The 18,577-nt window shown below is 45.0% G+C and overlaps 1 protein-coding gene across 1 annotated transcript; it reads right to left on the bottom strand.

The window, feature by feature from the left end:
- Positions 1-10,596: 10,596 nt before the first annotated feature.
- On the bottom strand, positions 10,597-16,919 carry LOC123097185 (keratin, type I cytoskeletal 9). The gene is made up of 12 exons (XM_044518914.1): positions 16,877-16,919; positions 16,127-16,466; positions 15,468-16,011; positions 14,516-14,648; positions 14,067-14,201; positions 13,868-13,920; positions 13,583-13,780; positions 13,110-13,169; positions 12,568-13,022; positions 11,920-12,115; positions 11,440-11,521; positions 10,597-11,339 (listed from the first exon to the last, which is right to left on the bottom strand). Exons 1-12 carry the CDS (start codon positions 16,917-16,919, stop codon positions 11,242-11,244), a joined length of 2,337 nt encoding a protein of 778 aa, XP_044374849.1. The 3' UTR covers positions 10,597-11,241.
- Positions 16,920-18,577: the final 1,658 nt, after the last annotated feature.

Here is an 18,577-nt window from a genome sequence, read left to right as displayed (position 1 = left end):
CATGAAGAAACTCGATACTCTCATGGTCTAAGGAATCATGCAAACGTTAACCATCTCTGTGTTATGTACCAATAAACTTGTGACGAATGAATCTCATAGCATAACATCAATCCGGGTCGATTCAACACAAATGTTCTCTTAACATTGTGCCCTCAAAGTTGCTGGCATAGACATGCCCATGACCAGGAAAACAGAATCATCATGCAACACTTGAGCTAGTCTTAGAGGCCAGACTAGGAATACTTCTTACCGTTTATTATTCCACACGTGCATTTGAGTCTTCCTCCGAGCCTCGTGGATATTGCAGACTCGAGAATCATTGCAATTATAGCATGGAACATAAACATAATTATGAACTCGGAGATAAATAATATCATTTATTATTGCCTCTAGGGCATATCTCCTACAGACTCCCACTTGCACTAGAGTCAATAATCTAGCTTATGCTAATGCACTTCACACCTGTGGCACACCGGTGTAAATATGCTTCGCTTGTGGTATAGCCTGATGTCCAACGGATCTGACGACTTCAGTTCCGTGTGTATCTTTGCATGTCCTCGCGTTTTCACGTTTTCACAAAATTCATATTTTGTGTGGACTTGGCTTTGTATGTATGTGAATCACAGGTCGAACCTGGATTCCTCAGACTGAGTTATGGAGAAACTACCTGCAGTAGTGTCCCATTGTCAAAAGCCATCTTGGAACTATACTAAGTTCATGAATGAACTATATGATTCAACATCTTCTTTGTCGCTTCTAAAGCGTCAACATACTTAGCCCTTGTTATAGAATTCGCCACAGTAACTAGTTTGAACAAATTCCAACTAACTGTGCCACCACATTGTGTGTTACACAAAACCCTTAATTTAAATCGAAAATCGCATGGAGAAAAGATGAAGACTCTATCGATGTAACATTTTACAACGAACTCTTCATGATCTCTGCTTGCAAGAAAACCATGTCATCAGTACTTACTCTAGTACTCTGTGACATCTTTCACTGTTGTCCCATGATCAGTAATTTGATCACTTTGGTATCCATACTCGCAACACCTTGGGAGTATCGGACATATCTGGTTGTTTTACATACCATGGAATACATGATTAATCCAAACACAAAAGTATGTGGAATCTACATCATGTATTTTACTCATCAGTGTTTTGGGACACTGAGTCTTGCAAAAACTCTTTCCATGTGACTTTGGCAAGAATCACTCCTTGGCGTTTTAAATGCTAAAAGGTTTTAGCATCTTGTCAATATGTATTCATTGCTTAGCCCCATTAGGTAAATCTATCTCCATAGATCATCATGCCTAATATTGAGGCTATTTAGCCTAAGCACTTCATCGAAAAACTATTTTCAAATGAAGTCCTAATTTGTGTCAAGAAATTTATTTCCAATTACCAATGTGCCAAGCACATAAGGTTTTTAGAAATATTATTACGCTCCCACTTACTTTCTTGAATTACAAGCATCTTCGTTACCCATTGATGAAGTCAAAACCCCTTTGACCATTTCATCAAAACACGAAGATTCCAACTCTATTTTGCTCTCTTCTATCCATTGCTGGAACTCTGAAGTTTGCATACCTACTAGCATCCTCTGGATCGACAAATTACTTTGGACTGTATCATATACAAGTCCTAGCTTTCATTTCCATCAGATGGAAATCCTTTTATCATCCATGTTTCATATCTCATGATTGAAATATGTATTAATTGCTAGTTCAACCCGAACCGACTTTAAGCATCGCTACGATGAAAACAACCTCATCGTATTATTTCAACAAGTCGAGCTTTATGGATAAAACATTTTATCCGTATCAGTTTTAAGTTCCATAAATATTTGTTAGACTCTAAGTCTTCCGAAAGGTGTATCAAGGTTTTAATCTTGAATCACTTATATGGAACTAACTCGGGTTGTATTGGCATTTAGCCAATTCCGGAGTCAGGGCCCATCAACGCTTCCTTGTGTATCGTAGGTATAATGTTGTCTAACAACAATATCTCGTTTGCGCACCTGAGAGGTTTGCACGAGCCTTGCCTACGTGGTTCAACTGCAAGTTCGACTGAAGTTCATACATTTTATTGTAGAGACTTCTGTATCAGTCGCAGTAGGAAACTCTGGAATTTCTTCCAAGGTCTCTTTCCTTTGATCTGATGAAGATACTGTTTATCTCGTCGAGTTGCACTATTCTCCCACTCACCTTTTAGAAAGAACCATTCTCTTTAAAAGCACACCGTTTCGCGGCAAAACTATTTGCCTCGGTATAGTGAGGGAGGAATACCCAACATTTTGGTATAACCTACAAAGTAGCACTTGTCTGATTTGGAATAGGTATGTAACCTTTTACACAAGCCCCATATTCCAAATGTTAAGAAAAGATATAACATGGTTGGGCGTACCATACCATGGCTTCATTTCAACAGACCCGATGTAGCTCTTTTCAGTGTAAAAGCCGCAGTCTCTAAAGCATCACTTTAAAAGGGATAATGGCAAATTTATTTATGTCATCTTTGACCTTACCATGTCATAAATGGTTTGATTACATCTCCACGGACTTTCCACTTGCAGTGGTGTCCCGGGAGGTGCAAGTTTATGAAACCCCTTTCACAACTCATCAGACATTCGCTAAACATGTAACTCAAATATTCCTTTGTGCAATCAAATTGCAGAAACATAATTTTCTTGTTACAACATTTTTGAGAACCTTTCGAATGATTTCAAAAGATCCAGACTTACGTCTCATCAAGTAAATATCCATATATCTACTTGAGTCATTTCTGAAGATAAATAAATCCACCACTAACAACACTTATCGGACTACACACATCAAATGTATGATCACTAATAAGTTTGTTGTTCGTTCCTTATGGCCTGTGAACGGTATTTTAGTCACTTCACTTTTCGGAGGAAAGTTGCAAGTGTCAGATGATTCAAAATCAAAAAGACTTCAAAATCCATCATAATGGAATTTTCCATGCGGGTTTCTCCAATGTGACCAAATGTAGTGCCACACTTGTGTGGTATTCTTTTAGTCTTGCGACATTTAGCGTCAGTGTTATGGATGTATCATATTACCCTCAAAATTCATAACATACGTCCCATCGATGATGGAAGTATGGCCCTTATGTTATTCATAATACTTAACAACAATTGTTGTTTTTTTGAACAACTCTTTTGCAACAAACATTGTGCAATGGGCTAGAGTGTATGAAACTCTAAAATGAATTATGAAAGTAAACCCAGAGGTATTGTATTATTATCAATATTCATAACATACATCTCATTCATAATGAAAGTATGGCCCTTGTGTTATTCATAACATCGAACATAAAAAGTTCTCTTATGAACAACCTTCTTGCAAGATGCCTTATGCAATGGGATAGAGTTTGTAAAACTCTAAATGAATTATGAAATAAATACAGACGGCAATACACCGATGGAAGGTATAGTAACATTTATTATGTTCCCTGTGTATACCTTAACCTCATTTCTAGCTAGTCTTTCAGGCCAATGTAGTTCTTACATCGAGTTGCAACAGAATGCAATCGAGCGGGCATTTTTGTGATGAACTCACAATACCCAAGAATTAGTGATTAACATGTTTAACCATAATTCACAAGAACTATATCTTTGACCAGCCTTCTATACATCAAAAACTTGTATGACATTCATACATGAGCTGGATATTCCAGTCTTCTTTCCTTTTGCCTTTATACTTCTAGCAGTTTAACTTTTAGTATTTCTCCTACTCTCAGAAGAAGCACCCAACTTAAGAGTGGCATTAGCCCCGGACTTCCTAGGCGTGTAAGTCATACTAACACCCTTTGGACACTTCCTTTCTCTTTAAGTTGTTGTTTTATTCACCTTTCATTATATGACAGGCGTTCTTCTAGATCCCTTTCCCAACAGTCAAATGCATAGTAAACACTTTTACTAATACTTGCAAACAAACATTGCTTTGTTTGTATCTGAAAATAATTTTCAGTTCCATGAATATCATATAACTATCCCAACTTTCGAAGTTTGGGTTTCATGGAAGCAAACATATTCCACTTGACCGTAACAGAATTCTAGCTTTTGGATCAAAGGGCGAGAGTCACATGATCCATAGCATTAGCGGGAGGATACGGAAAGCATGCGATAGGACAAAGTCCTTCTCGGCACTTTTGAGGACAATCCTCATATTACGGTACCAATCGTAAAGTTTTAACCAGATATTTAACAGCTATTCAATTTTAACAGGGAAGGTGGAAATGCGAGCCATCATTCTACAACTATTTTGCATATAACACTTAGACAATGTTCATAATTAATTGCACTAAGAATTAAACATGTTAATTCAACAGTGCGCTCCCACTCAAATCAATATCTCTCAAAATTGATTGTGAGTGATACAAGACCCACATTTCAATTGTTCGCCATTGGTGTAAAACCACTGATGACGAAAAATCTCAACCGGTAGGCCAACTTGCCAATCACATCTCTATGTGACTCTTGTTCATCTTTCGATGCGTGTGTTCCGAGCTCATGACGGTCATGCCTGAACGTCAAGACAATCAAGTGATCTTGCTGCGAGGTCTCAACTCACCCGCCTCACACTTCTCTAATCGTTCGTACCCGTGTGACACGGCGCACCCCGAAAAGATAGGTGCCGTGACGGTGCTACACTTGGGAGAACACTAACTACTTGGTATTTTAAGTGAGAGATCACCCTAATAAAAGCGACTACCGCGCAATCAAGAAGGGTGCATCATAAGGGATAAACATCTCAGGCAATTCATAATAGCATGATATGGTATAGCCCTTTCTGACGGAGAAGTCTTTCATTTCTTCGTCTTCGGCATTCGCGTCGGTGTTCACCTTCGCGAAGATTGCCACCACCTTGTCGATGCACCAGATAATATTGCTATCTCTATAGCTAACAAAATAATGCATTACAACAAGGTTGACACGCAGGTCATTAAAGTGCAATCATATGGCTCCAACCATCATGCCGAATCATGACACGCAGGTCATGTTGATCAAATTACATCATATAGTCATCTCATACATAATCGAATTAGTATGAGCACTGCTATACCACATCATATGCACATCCTGCAAAACCAAGTTAGACGCCTCTAATCGGTTTATGCAAAATTTATTTTACGTGGCTTCTAAGGTTTTGACTTAAACCGCAGCGACCAACGTTTTATCATCAAGTATGATTATTCAAGTTGCTAGATTAACATCTCGGGGTGTATGAAACACGGGATAATTAAATCTCGAGCCCCATACTAAACTTCGTCATACGCATGACCCCCGTGCAGATCATATCTGCAATGCCCTTTCATCTGCGAATTTCATCTTTCTTTTGACTACGGCAGAACCCAAAGAACTGATAGCACTTCCATGATCAATCAGGATCACGGATTGCCAGAACTTTGTCAAATTCCACCATGCTGTCTCGAGATTGAGCAAACGCAAATTCTAGGGAAGCAACAAGAACCTCGGGTAACAGATTTCATCTGTCACTCGCATAAATAATTTTCAGCAATAGATCTCATCTACTACCTAATTATATTATGCAATACCCATACATCTCCATGTATTCTAGATCGAAACCTGCATCGACGCATAGCACGGCTCTTGATGCCACTGTAGGGGAACGCAGCAGAAAACAAAAAATTTCCGACCTACACACCAGCCTAGGACCACTATGGAGACTGCATACATGGTTTGATCTTTTTCGTTACCGACTCGTAGCGCAGCGGGAAGTAGAGTCGATGACGATCGGCGGTGCAGATCCCCGCAGCTAGGATTTACAACCTCCCAACCGCGAGGATGTATACCCTCATCTTCTCCTTAGACAGCCCTCCAGGAGGCGGTCGAACAGCCCCCCGGACGGTGTCGTGGACAGCCCTTCGGGAGGACCTTCGAAACTCGAACGGTCACTCGGACAGCCCTTCGGGAGGACCTTCGAAACTCGGACGGTCACACGGACAGCCCTTCGGGAGGCACTCACGAACTAAGACCGAAACTACGATCTCTCTACAGAGTTGCACACATACGGTGTCATCTATCCGGCAGGGCTTCGCCGTCCAGAACTAGTTCCTGCCGGAACCCAGACAGCCTTACGGCTCTACGAAACTCTTTTCGTGGGAGGGAGAGAAGAAGCCAGATAATGCATGACATGTGTATGAGAGCAAGGGATGAGTGTGGAGGGCTGCCCCTCCACCTCTATTTATAGGAAATCCCAAGGGGGTAGGGTAGTTTCACAAAAAACCCAAAATGCACATGAATGAAGTCCTTCCACAAGGACCTAGGAGTGAAACCAAGGAACAAGAGGGTCCCCAAGGGGGGATACCCCATGTGGCCGGCCACACCCCCATGAGGGGCCCAAAAAATGGCTCCTATCCATCCATGTCATCCCCAAGATCTTTTGGAGCAAAGCCCCAAAAGGTGGCTTTCCATAAAGTAACCATAAAGCTAATTTTCACTATTCACGACGACATTTTTCAGCGTCTGATCGAACTGAAAATATTTATGTGGGCTAAGAACATTTCCAGTACCCACTAAAATGATTTTCAACGCGTTCCGAAACAATTCCGGTTTTAGTGATTTTCATCTGCGAAACGCATCTGAAGTGGCTCCGGCAGCTCCGGAACATTTCCGGTTTTTATCTCAGAAAATTCCAAAAAGCTTCCAGAATGATTCTGGCATCCTCCAAGAATTATCAGGCATGTGCCGAAACCAATTTGACTTAATGTTGTATCCCGAAACAACTTTTCGGTATTATCGAAACTTATCCGATGACCTCTCTCTGCGGTACGATTCCGCTGTCCGAAACTTTTCGGTGTCCGAAACTTTTTCGGTGATTTTCTCTCAGACTCCCTGTCTAGTATTCAGCAGATAGATGACCCTTAAGCGTGTGACCCTATAGGTTCGGTGAAGTATAGACATGACCCGGAACCCCTTCCGATCAATGATCAACATCGGAGCTGTGGACACCCATATTGACCCCTATACCCACACGAATAAATATTCGAGTGAACCTCCAGTTGCCGTGTGCTATTCCTGTTGCTTCGCGATATGTTACAAATACCCGAGGTGAGACATGTTGGCATTCCCGTGGATTAACAACTTGTCCACTATGCTAGTTACCTCGTTACCGGTATTGTTCTCTTTTCTCGTTATCGTGTTCCGGCATCCCCGTGATCAAATCACAAAGTGTCTGGCCAGACGATGATGGATACCGTAACACCGAGAGGGCCCAGAGATATCTCTCCATCGTCGGAGGAGCAAATCCCAATCTTGAGTTATCAAGTTACTTGACACACTTTTCCATGAACCCGTAAGCCGCCGTAATAGCCACCCATTTACGGATGACGTTTAACAAACCCCAAAGTTCATGAAGCAAGCATGAAGAAACTCGATACTCTCATGGTCTAAGGAATCATGCAAACGTTAACCATCTCTGTGTTATGTACCAATAAACTTGTGACGAATGAATCTCATAGCATAACATCAATCCGGGTCGATTCAACACAAATGTTCTCTTAACATTGTGCCCTCAAAGTTGCTGGCATAGACATGCCCATGACCAGGAAAACAGAATCATCATGCAACACTTGAGCTAGTCTTAGAGGCCAGACTAGGAATACTTCTTACCGTTTATTATTCCACACGTGCATTTGAGTCTTCCTCCGAGCCTCGTGGATATTGCAGACTCGAGAATCATTGCAGTTATAGCATGGAACATAAACATAATTATGAACTCGGAGATAAATAATATCATTTATTATTGCCTCTAGGGCATATCTCCTACACCAAGTAGCGCGTGGTAGCATCCAGAAGATGACATAGATATTCGTAAAGCACACACGGATCTGAAAGGTTCAGACCCGTTGACTAATAACCTCTCTCACAAGCATAACATGATCAAACCAGAACTCATTGAGTGGTAATCAGATAGTGATGTGAACTAGATTGTTGACTCTAGTAAACTCTTTGGATGTTGGTCACATGGTGATGTGACCTGTGAGTGTTAACCACATGGTGATGTGAACTAGATTATTGACTCTAGTGCAAGTGGGAGACTGTTGGAAATATGCCCTAGAGGCAATAATAAATTGGTTATTATTATATTTCCTTGTTCATGATAATCGTTTATTATCCATGCAAGAATTGTATTGATAGGAAACTCAGATACATGTGTGGATACATAGACAACACCATGTCCCTAGTAAGCCTCTAGTTGACTAGCTCGTTGATCAATAGATGGTTACGGTTTCCTGACCATGGACATTGGATGTCGTTGATAACGGGATCACATCATTAGGAGAATGATGTGATGGACAAGACCCAATCCTAAGCCTAGCACAAGATCGTGTAGTTCGTTTCCTAAGAGCTTTTTTAATGTCAAGTATCATTTCCTTAGACCATGAGATTGTGCAACTCCCGGATACCGTAGGAATGCTTTGGGTGTACCAAACGTCACAACGTAACTGGGTGGCTATAAAGGTGCACTATAGGTATCTCCGAAAGTGTCTGTTGGGTTGGCACGAATCGAGACCGGGATTTGTCACTCCGTGTAAACGGAGAGGTATCTCTGGGCCCACTCGGTAGGACATCATCATAATGTGCACAATGTGACCAAGGAGTTGATCACGGGATGATGTGTTACGGAACGAGTAAAGAGACTTGCCGGTAACGAGATTGAACAAGGTATCGGGATACCGACGATCGAATCTCGGGCAAGTAACATACCGATAGACAAAGGGAATTGTATACGGGATTGATTGAATCCCCGACATCGTGGTTCATCCGATGAGATCATCGTGGAACATGTGGGAACCAACATGGGTATCCAGATCCCGCTGTTGGTTATTGGCCGGAGAACGTCTCGGTCATGTCTGCATGGTTCCCGAACCCGTAGGGTCTACACACTTAAGGTTCGATGACGCTAGGGTTATAGGGAATAGATATACGTGGTTACCGAATGTTGTTCGGAGTCCCGGATGAGATCCCGGACGTCACGAGGAGTTCCGGAATGGTCCGGAGGTAAAGATTTATATATGGGAAGTCCCGTTTTGGCCACCGGAAGAGTTTCGGGCGTCACCGGTAATGTACCGGGACCACCGGAGGGTTCCGGGGGTCCACCGGGAGGGGCCACCAGCCCCGGAGGGCCCTATGGGCTGTATGTGGAGAGGGACCAGCCCCTTAGTGGGCTGGGCACCTTCCCTCCCAGGGCCCATGCGCCTGGGGATTTGGGGGAACCCTAAGGGGAGGCGCCCCCCTTGCCTTGGGGGGCAAGGCAACCCCCCTGGCCGCCGCCCCCTCCTCAGATTGGATCTGAGGGGGCCGGCCCCCCTCTCCCTTGCCCCCATATATATGTGGGGGGTGGGAGGGCAGCAACAACCCAAGTTCTGGCGCAGCCCTCCCCCTCTTCCATGACCTCCTCCTCTCCCGCGGTGCTTGGCGAAGCCCTGCAGGATTGCCACGCTCCTCCATCACCACCATGTCGTTGTGCTGCTGCTGGACGGAGTCTTCCCCAACCTCTCCCTCTCTCCTTGCTGGATCAAGGCGTGGGAGACGTCACCGGGCTGCACGTGTGTTGAACGCGGAGGCGCCGTGGTTCGGCGCTTAGATCGGAATCAACCGCGATCTGAATCGCTACGAGTACGACTCCTTCATCCGCGTTCTTGCAACGCTTCCGCATCGCGATCTACAAGGGTATGTAGATGCACTCCCCTTCCCCTCGTTGCTAGATTACTCCATAGATTGATCTTGGTGATGCGTAGAAAATTTTGAATTTCTGCTACGTTCCCCAACAAGCTTCTCGGTGACCTGTCCATTGAGGGTAGGTTGGGAGGCGCCGGAGGAGGAGGAGGAAGACATGGCTAGGCTCTAGTAGATGGGATCTCAGTAGATGGGAAGAGATGGGGCTCTGATTACCATGTGCGAACTAGCGGAACGTCTTGCCTTGCTCAGGCCGACGGCTTCGTGTTAAATAGATGGGGCGCACCTTCCATAACAGCGCATACATGCGGTTTGGATTACGACCTTGGAGATCAAGAAAGAAGATAGAGATAAGAGGTTACATGAGATAAACATAAAACTAACAACCTAACTACCTCAACTATCTCCTATGAGATGTGCCGGTCACGTAACGTGACATGTTGTATGTTTAACACAGGTAACCTTCCTTGGCACGCATAAGGAGTTTTTGTTTGTTTTTTGAGGACCACATGGTATTCTGTCCATGTTCATAGCCATTAAAGGTAATCACTTTGGATTCGACATTCAAGAAAATTAGCAAAAAGTAACTCGTATGGCTACGAATTACAATGATATCTATAAAAGCCCCTTGAATTGCCCGTCTGAAAACACGAAAAGCCTTGTGCAGTGAACGTATCTGGATTGGGGATGATCCCCTAGAAGCGTAGGCCGTCAAGCCACAACATTTTCACCGTAGTGTCGAGAAAGGATTTAGACTCCACAAAGCATCAAAGCGACAAAAACAGTATGGCACAATAACATGGGCTCATCAGATTTGAGTAATCAGATATGCGAGGACACGGGTTTCTCTAGCTCCATGGCACCATCAGAGGAAGAATTAGAGTGACTTTATTGGAAAACCCCTATGACGGCCACTAAATGTTGGGGTGAATATAGAACTCTTGAAGATCCGAGGTCCCCCACCTCTCAGTGCCAAGATGGCACATTCTACTTCGGATTAAGAATAGGTGCGACTACTCCCTCCGTCTCATAATATAAAACTAGTGAAAAAAAAAACGCTCGCAAGACGGAGGGAGTATCATATCCTTACCTGGGTAACCTGCCCGGAAAATGTATGTGACCGCGGCTAACTTGTCGTCGCTGGCACGCACATTAAGCAGTCATAACGCATTGTTCTCCGGCGAGTCAGTCAGTCCGTCCCTGGACTGGAGGAGGGAATCCAGACGAAACTGCCCGCGTGCCCGCCAGCGTAAAAGGCACCGACCTCCTTTCAAAACGGCCCACCTCTCTCTCTCTCTCTAGGCTGGCTAGGCCAATGCAAGCGGAGGACCAACCGGCTGCACTGCGGTCGGTCTATGTTCAGGCGATCATGTCCATGTCCATGTCCATGCCCGTCGGCATCGCGCCTGGATTCCTCGTCTCTTCTTAAACCACTGTCTGTCGACCCGCCTCTGCATCTGTACGCCACGCCCTACCTACCGTGTTGGGTTGCTGCTACTAAATAAACAGTCTAGCCTAGCAGTGGTCCAGCGCGACGGCGTTGGCCTCCTCCCTCCGCCGGCGCTTCCTCGCCCGCCGCAGGATCTCCAGCGCCTCCCCCTCTCCCGCACCTCCTGCACAAGACATACAGTCACTCTCACATTCGCATTGGTTCATCATATAATACAGTGGTGTGGAAGGAGAAAGGAGGTTCAGTCCAGCGCCCAGCTCTACCTGCTCCCGTCTTCAGCATGACGCAGGACGCGCTCCCCTCCTCCGCCTCCTCGTCCGAGTCGATGACAATCGTCACGATCGCCTGCGTTTTCCCCCATCCGCAACAACCATGATCATCATCATCATCATCATCATCGCACAGCCAATAACCGCAACAACAACAACTTCACAGTTTCACATGATGTTTCCGCACTTGCTTGATCAACAGGGGCAAACTAAACTACAGAGCATTCATGAAGCAGCGGCACCAAGTATGCTCAAGTATGTTCAGCCAGTTAATCATTCATGTTCTTCTTTCAGGACAAATGATTCAGTTCATCAGTGGTGCTCTTCTTTCAGGCCAAATAATAAAAATTCAGCGGTGTTGGTCTCGAGCCATTGGCTACAGCTAGTGACATTGCGTTAGGTGATCTCATCTCTGCTAACATTTTACGGTTGTTCACTCGAGCTAGAAACGAGCAAGGTTGCGGCGCGAGTTACCTTGTTGATGGGCGCATGTGCATCTGCATTGTCCTTCTGAATCGCCAACTCTTGCTCTTTAGGTGGCGCCGGCCTGCTGTCGCCTGAGCCATCCAATTTCCGTGCTTCTGTGGCAGCCTTTACCATCCCCTTCTCCACATTTGGCTTCACACCTTCTGTCTTCCTCTGATAAGCCAAGGGTGCAGGAGCACTGGCACTGACAGACAAACAAGCCTAATTAGTACGTAGTAGAATCTCAAATCAAACAGGAACAGGGAAAATTAAAGCAAAGGCAGATGCATATTCTGAAAAGTGGAGGCAATATAACTGAAACACAACAATATGATCTTGCTGTCAAAACAGAGATAACGATCTACTGTACAGGCGTTTTAATTACCAACCTCAAGAGGACATTTCAACATTTCAAAGGCCAGAATTAAACTAGTAGCTCTGTAACAAAAGAAAGTGAGAAGCATCTTATCACAAGATCCTCCTGCACATAAGAATATCTTGCAGTTTTCCTCTTGACGATGTCGGTACTTATAGGTTCAGTTTGCGTTTCGATTTTTCATCAAGACAATTTTCACACTGATGCCCCATCCCACAGCAATGCATACTACTGGTTATCTAACAACTTGGATCTGCAAGAAGCTGAGGTTAGAAGATTACGCTTGTGTTACTGGTAGTACTTGGTTCATCAGGCCATTTCCATTTGCTTCGGGTTTCTGGTTCATGTGCGAGCTTCCATCTGCTGTTTGTACCTGGGGCCTTCCATTTGGTACTGGTCTTTGGTTCCTCTGGGGCCTTCCGTTTGCTACTGGTCTTTGTTTCTTCCTCTGAGGCCTTCCATTTGCTACTGGTGTTAGCTTCTTCCTCTGGGGCCTTCCATTTGCTGCTGGCCTTTGTTTCTTCCGTGGCCTTCCCTCTGCTACTGGTCCTTGGTTCATCAGGGGACTTCCATCTGCTACTGGTCCTTGGTTCATCAGGGGACCTCCATCTGCTACTGGTGTCTGGTTCATCAGGGGGCTTCCATATGCTACTGGTGTCTGCATCATCAGGGAGCTTCCATTGGCTACTCTTGTCTGGTTCATCAGGGGTTTCGCATTGGTGGTGCAGCTCTGGTTCTTCAGCAAAGAAAGGGAAATAGAATAAGAGGAGAAAAGTACTGAAAGGCTTGCTAATTCAATTAGTTGAGTGATAAGTACACATACTGCCAGCATTTGCATCTGGTCAAGCCTAGTATCAACAGATCTGACAGCTCTAACCATCACCTGTCCAAATAGGCAAAGGTCAGCAAAACACACATTTGTTGCTTTACTCTAGTATGTGAAGTGATGGGTCTTAGCATGCCACATGATATACAAGATTGTGCATGTTCTTCAAAAGCAATCCTTTTAACTTCAGTAAAATGCTGAAAAATAAGCCCTAGTGTAGACTGAGAATTTTTAGTGTTAGATATCATGAATAGAAACGGAATTACGCTTCCTGAAAAAAAAATATAGAAGAAAATGCTATGAACCAGCTTATATATGCCTTCATAGAACCTAAACTCACACATATGGACATAAGAGAGATTTTTTCACGGTGGTAAATCAGCCAGATAAGATAATTACTTATATGCACATCAGAATAATTCCCAAACACAAGTGAACCTGAAGCTAGTGGTTGATCTTAGCAGTAGTACCTCCATCTCCTTTGAGAAAATTCTGCTGATGTCACCCTTCAGTTGCCCCAGTTCTCTTTGCACATGGTTTGGCAAGACTGAAAGTAACAAGGACATCTCATCCTGTTTGCTGCTGAGAGAGTTGAGAACACTCACTTGGTCAGGATTACTTTCTGTGATTCCTTCAAGGAGTGCTCTGAGGTCATCTTGTCCCTTAAGCTGTGGTAGCATGTTTGGGTTAATTAAACTTTGTTGCCTCAGCAAAAAGAAGAAGGACAAAGGGACTAAACCAGCAACTATCCTTACAATTTGCTTTAGAGAGTCCTCCAGGAGCACAAACTTTTTCTGAATGCTACCAGCTGAACAAAGCGAATACATGCTCTCATTAGTCGATAATGTACTATTTGTGGGAAGCAACAGAATTAGAGTGCAAAACTCATGAAGAAATAGCAGCAATTACGATCGCCCATATATTGATCGAAAGTACCATTAGGGGGTGACTTACAGTCTAGTGATGCCTCCTTCATGGCTCTGTTTAACTGCATCACATCATTTTGCACTGAGTCTAATATCATTCCCATCTTATGTACTGAACTTGCCAGATGCTGAAACTTGCGCTCAACTTCCTCATTAACCTGACCTGTCGAAACAACATCAACTGGGCACTTTAGTCGAAACATACTTCCAAGTATATCATGACAATGTGACATCTTAAAATAAAATCTAGATTGTACGTTTAGAACAGCTTCAGGTCACTATCTGTTTAAAGCATGCACTATATGACCTTACATGCCCAGTTAATGAGAGAATTTTTGTAAACCTATTCAGAACACCAAAATTAGTGTGCTTGAAGAGCATGTGAACTGTTGTTATGGCGATGAATGAAATGTAATTTTCTGCAAAAGAAAAATGAATAAAATGTAAATTCTGTCAAGTGCAAGGGCTTGAGTTTACATCTGCTATCCAGAAGAGAGGGGCACCAGCGGTGGATAGGGTTGGTTGGTATTTTTGTCAGTTGCAGCTGAGATTCCTCGCGCACACAAGAAGCTGAACTGGCAGGATATGAAGACGTTCTCTTGGATGAGTCCTGTTGCAAGGCAAATCTCTGGTCACCAAAGGAAAGAGAATGAAGATCACAATTGGGCAGCAGATAAAAAGTGTGCACATTATATAACTTTTTTTTAAGGAATCCACCTTCTGTAACTAGCAAATATAACAAAAAACATAGCTGTTCTGACTCAAACATTTATTAGGACAAGAACTGTTGGTTTGGGCATTCCCTCTGCATTGCCGAATATGAATAAATCGTAACTGCATTCTAACTGTGCACAGAACGGCGTCAATTCCGACAAATCATACAGATCAAAATCACCATTTCAAAGAGTCTAGCAGAACAGGATCACATGGATGTCGTTCCCCTTACACTTTCAGTAATGCAGTACATGAATGCTCGCGTGCACCAAATTGAGATATCAAGCAATAACACTTAGTTCACTAGTTTGCCCAATGAAATGGTCACTGCAGAGACTTGAACTATTTGTTCCACGCATCAACCAAGCACCAGCGGATTCACTGGAAGCGACTAATTAACAGTAACCAACAGTCAACACTAATAAATTCGTTGCAACGCTACTGTGACTAAACACAAGATCGATGAAATGGTCACTTCAGAGATTAACCAAGCACAAGCGGATTCAGTGGAAACGACTAATTGACAGTAACCAACACCAATCAATTCGATGCAAACTCGCTAGTTACCTGACATACTAGTTACCGACTGATCAAATTCACCGAACACACTGATCATGTGATCCAACTGAACTGGTAGAAGCAAACGCGGCCTCGATCATGGATCACCACACAGCGGCAACAATTGGAGAAGAAGGGGGGATGATGTGTACGAGACCTGGTCGCGCGCGGGAGCCTGCGAGAGGAGGCTGAGGAGGTTCGCGTCGAGGGAGGCCTGCGAGAGCTGCGACTGCGCGTGCACGAGCGGCGCGCTGCCACCGCCCTGAGAGAAGGACGCGCCTCCGCTTCCACCGCCCTGAGAGAAGGTCGCGCCTCCGCTTCCGCCGCCCTGAGAGAAGGCCGCGCCTCCGCCTCCACCGCCCTGAGAGAAGGCCGCGCCTCCGCCACCTCCGCCCTGAGAGAAGGCTGCGCCTCCACCACCTCCGCCCTGAGAGAACGCGGCTCCTCCGCTTCCGCCGCCCTGAGAGAACGCGGCGCCTCCGCCTCCACCGACCTGAGAGAACGCGGCGCCTCCGCTGTCGCTGCCCTGCGAGAAGGACGCGCCTCTGGCCTGGGAGAAGGACGCGCCACCGTTGCCTATGCCCTGCGAGAAGGACTTCTGCGACATCGATTGGGACCGCTGCTGCTGCGCCGCCGCCGCCGCGGAAGCAGCAGCAGGCGCGCTCATCCCGCCACCGCCACCGCTGCTCCCTCCGGTCCTCCTGAACCACCAACAAAACGCACCACGAGCACGAATTAAACCAAGCACGCCTCGGAACGAACGGGAGCAGCCGGCGGCGAGAGGGGAGGGGATCGGCCTGGGCGGGGGGGCCGTACCGGGGAGGGAGGACGGAGATGGAGGCGATGTCGCACGCCTTGTTGATCTTCAGCTTCATCGCGCGGTCCCGGAGCGGCGCCCCGCCGAGGAGGGCCTCGGCGGCGATCGCCGGCGGGGAGGAGGTGGTGGAGGAGAGCGACGGATTGGGTGGCGGTGGTGGTGGTGTTGGGGAATGGGGAGACACCGAGGAATTGGAATTTGAATTCTCTCTCTGCTGCTTCCTGGCTGGTGGGGCCTCCCTCTCACTGGCCGTTAGTCTTATAGGCAGCCGGCCATGCGGGCCCAGGCTGGCAGCGTGGGCGGTGTGCCAAATGGTCTTGGGCTGCGTTGCTGCACGAACTGAGCGAAAAATATCATGAGGCCCAGAACAGGGTGGTTTCGGCTAGGCCTTTGGTTGAGGCCCAGCGTCGGCTCAGAGTCGTCGCCTCAAACGGAGTTGTTTGACTCAAAAAAATAATGGAGGGTGTCAGCTCTAGTCACTTGGGTGGCAGAGTCATCGGCTCGGCTCGGCTCGGCTGGTGACTGGGCTCAGGACCGATGTGTATGTGTTCTTTGTATGCTGGGGTGGCGGCTTCGGGTCATGTTGTGGGGTGTCGATTTCAGTCACTTGGCAGGTGGAGTCGTCGGCTTGATCGGTATGCAGCCTCGTGGCTGGTGTGTATTGCTCGGCTGTAGCGGTTTTCTGGTCAACTCTCTACGTCACGATCGCATGTCTACAACGACCAATTGTTGAAAGGTGCCCCACATACTCTGTTCTTGTCCGTCGCAAATGCTCATGTCGCTGTTTTCCATGCAGTAATATGCATCTTTAAGAGGAACTTTTGCACGCCACACATATTTCCATAGAGTGCGCTCGCCACCTGGGTTTGCATATCTGGGGAAAATGTGAAGCTCCTGCTCCGCCTTGGAACAGTTGTGTCTATTTTTACATGGTTGAGGATTTGGTTCTTCAAACACCGATGAATAATCCATACTTTACAACTAGATCTCAGACTCCGTGCATTTTTCTTTTCTGCTTTCCAGGGTAGAGTTCAATGGCCACCAAGGAGTTGGCGTGGTGTCGCATCATCTTTTTTTTTTAGAAATTCCGCATCAGCTATACACCTCACTGACGAGCCTCCGGTGGGCCACTTTGAGGATCAGATGGGCTGGACCGTGCAACTGAATTGGTATTGCGTCACTTTATCCCGAACTACGTAAGAAACCACTGTAATGACACCGAATACTATCTGGCGCCTTATGCGTCAGTTAACATGCATTTCGTTAGTGTTCAAAAAAACATGCATTTCGTTAACTAGCGCAGGTGCTCCATCTAAGGGTGTAATGGGAGAGAGTTCTTCCCGGTTTTGAAGCTTCCCAACCGGTTTTTTTTCATGATTTTGATTATTTTCTGAAGTGGTTTTGTTTGGTTTTCTCTTTTCTATTTCTTTCCTTTTTATTTTCCTTTTTCTTCTCTCTTTTCTTCTTTATTTTTCTTTACTGTTATTTTTAATTTTCTTAGTTTTTTCAAAAAGCATGATGTTTTTCAAATTTGATGTTTTTTCAAAATTGATGAATTTTCTCAAAATTGATGACGGTTTTTCAAATTTTCAATTTTTTTAATTCTATGAACACTTGTAAAGTTTGTGAACTTTTTTTAGAAATATATGAACTTTTTCCCAAATTTGTGAACCTTTCCGAATTTTGTGATCTTTTTGAATTTTTTAACTTTGTGGAATTCATGAACCTTTTTGTTTTTTGTGATATTTTTAATTTACATTTTTGGTCGGTTAATCACAACCATTCAACTGGGAAACCGAGTGAGCTGGCTGGCTGGCCTCATTGTTGGGCTGGCCCGCGGACAGGGCGCATGAGCGCCAGATCCTCTATATGGCGCACAAAGCGCTCAGGGGGAGGTCTCTGCAATGACAGGCCTAATGTGTAATTCTCTAGGTTTTCTAGGATATCTAATTTTCTTGTTTACCGACAGATTTTCAAGAACACTGCAACGGCCGCATGTGCCATGGCTACCCATGGGAGACCATCCTCACCGGAACGGCCTCCTCCTCTACAGGGTCAAAAGATATAGAGAAAAATATGTGGTTGGTCCCTCAAGTTCCACAAAAGTATAGCCTTGATCCCTCAAGGATTTTTGGTAGACATTTGGTCCTTCAAGTCTCAGAAACGCATAAGTTTCGTCCAAAACTAGATTTTGGCCATGTTGACCGGGTTTGACCAATGAACAATAAATTCATAAAAAATAGCAAAAAATTGGAAAAAGCCTGGAATTTTATGGTAACCAAGATGCTACTGTGCGCTAGGTGCATGAAATTGTTTGTGGTGTTTCCACATTCGAGAAGCTCGTGGGAATAAAAGTTTGGCTGACAAATAAAAGGCAAATTTTGGTTTTTTTTGCTAGAGCTTCTCGGATGTTATTTTGCCACAAATATTACATGCACCTAGTGCACACA

This window comes from Triticum aestivum, chromosome 4D (assembly GCF_018294505.1).
Source record: "Triticum aestivum cultivar Chinese Spring chromosome 4D, IWGSC CS RefSeq v2.1, whole genome shotgun sequence".
Taxonomy (NCBI): domain Eukaryota; kingdom Viridiplantae; phylum Streptophyta; class Magnoliopsida; order Poales; family Poaceae; genus Triticum; species Triticum aestivum.
The sequence above is the reverse complement of the archived record's forward strand: the minus strand, read 5'-3'. Positions and strand labels throughout refer to the sequence as shown.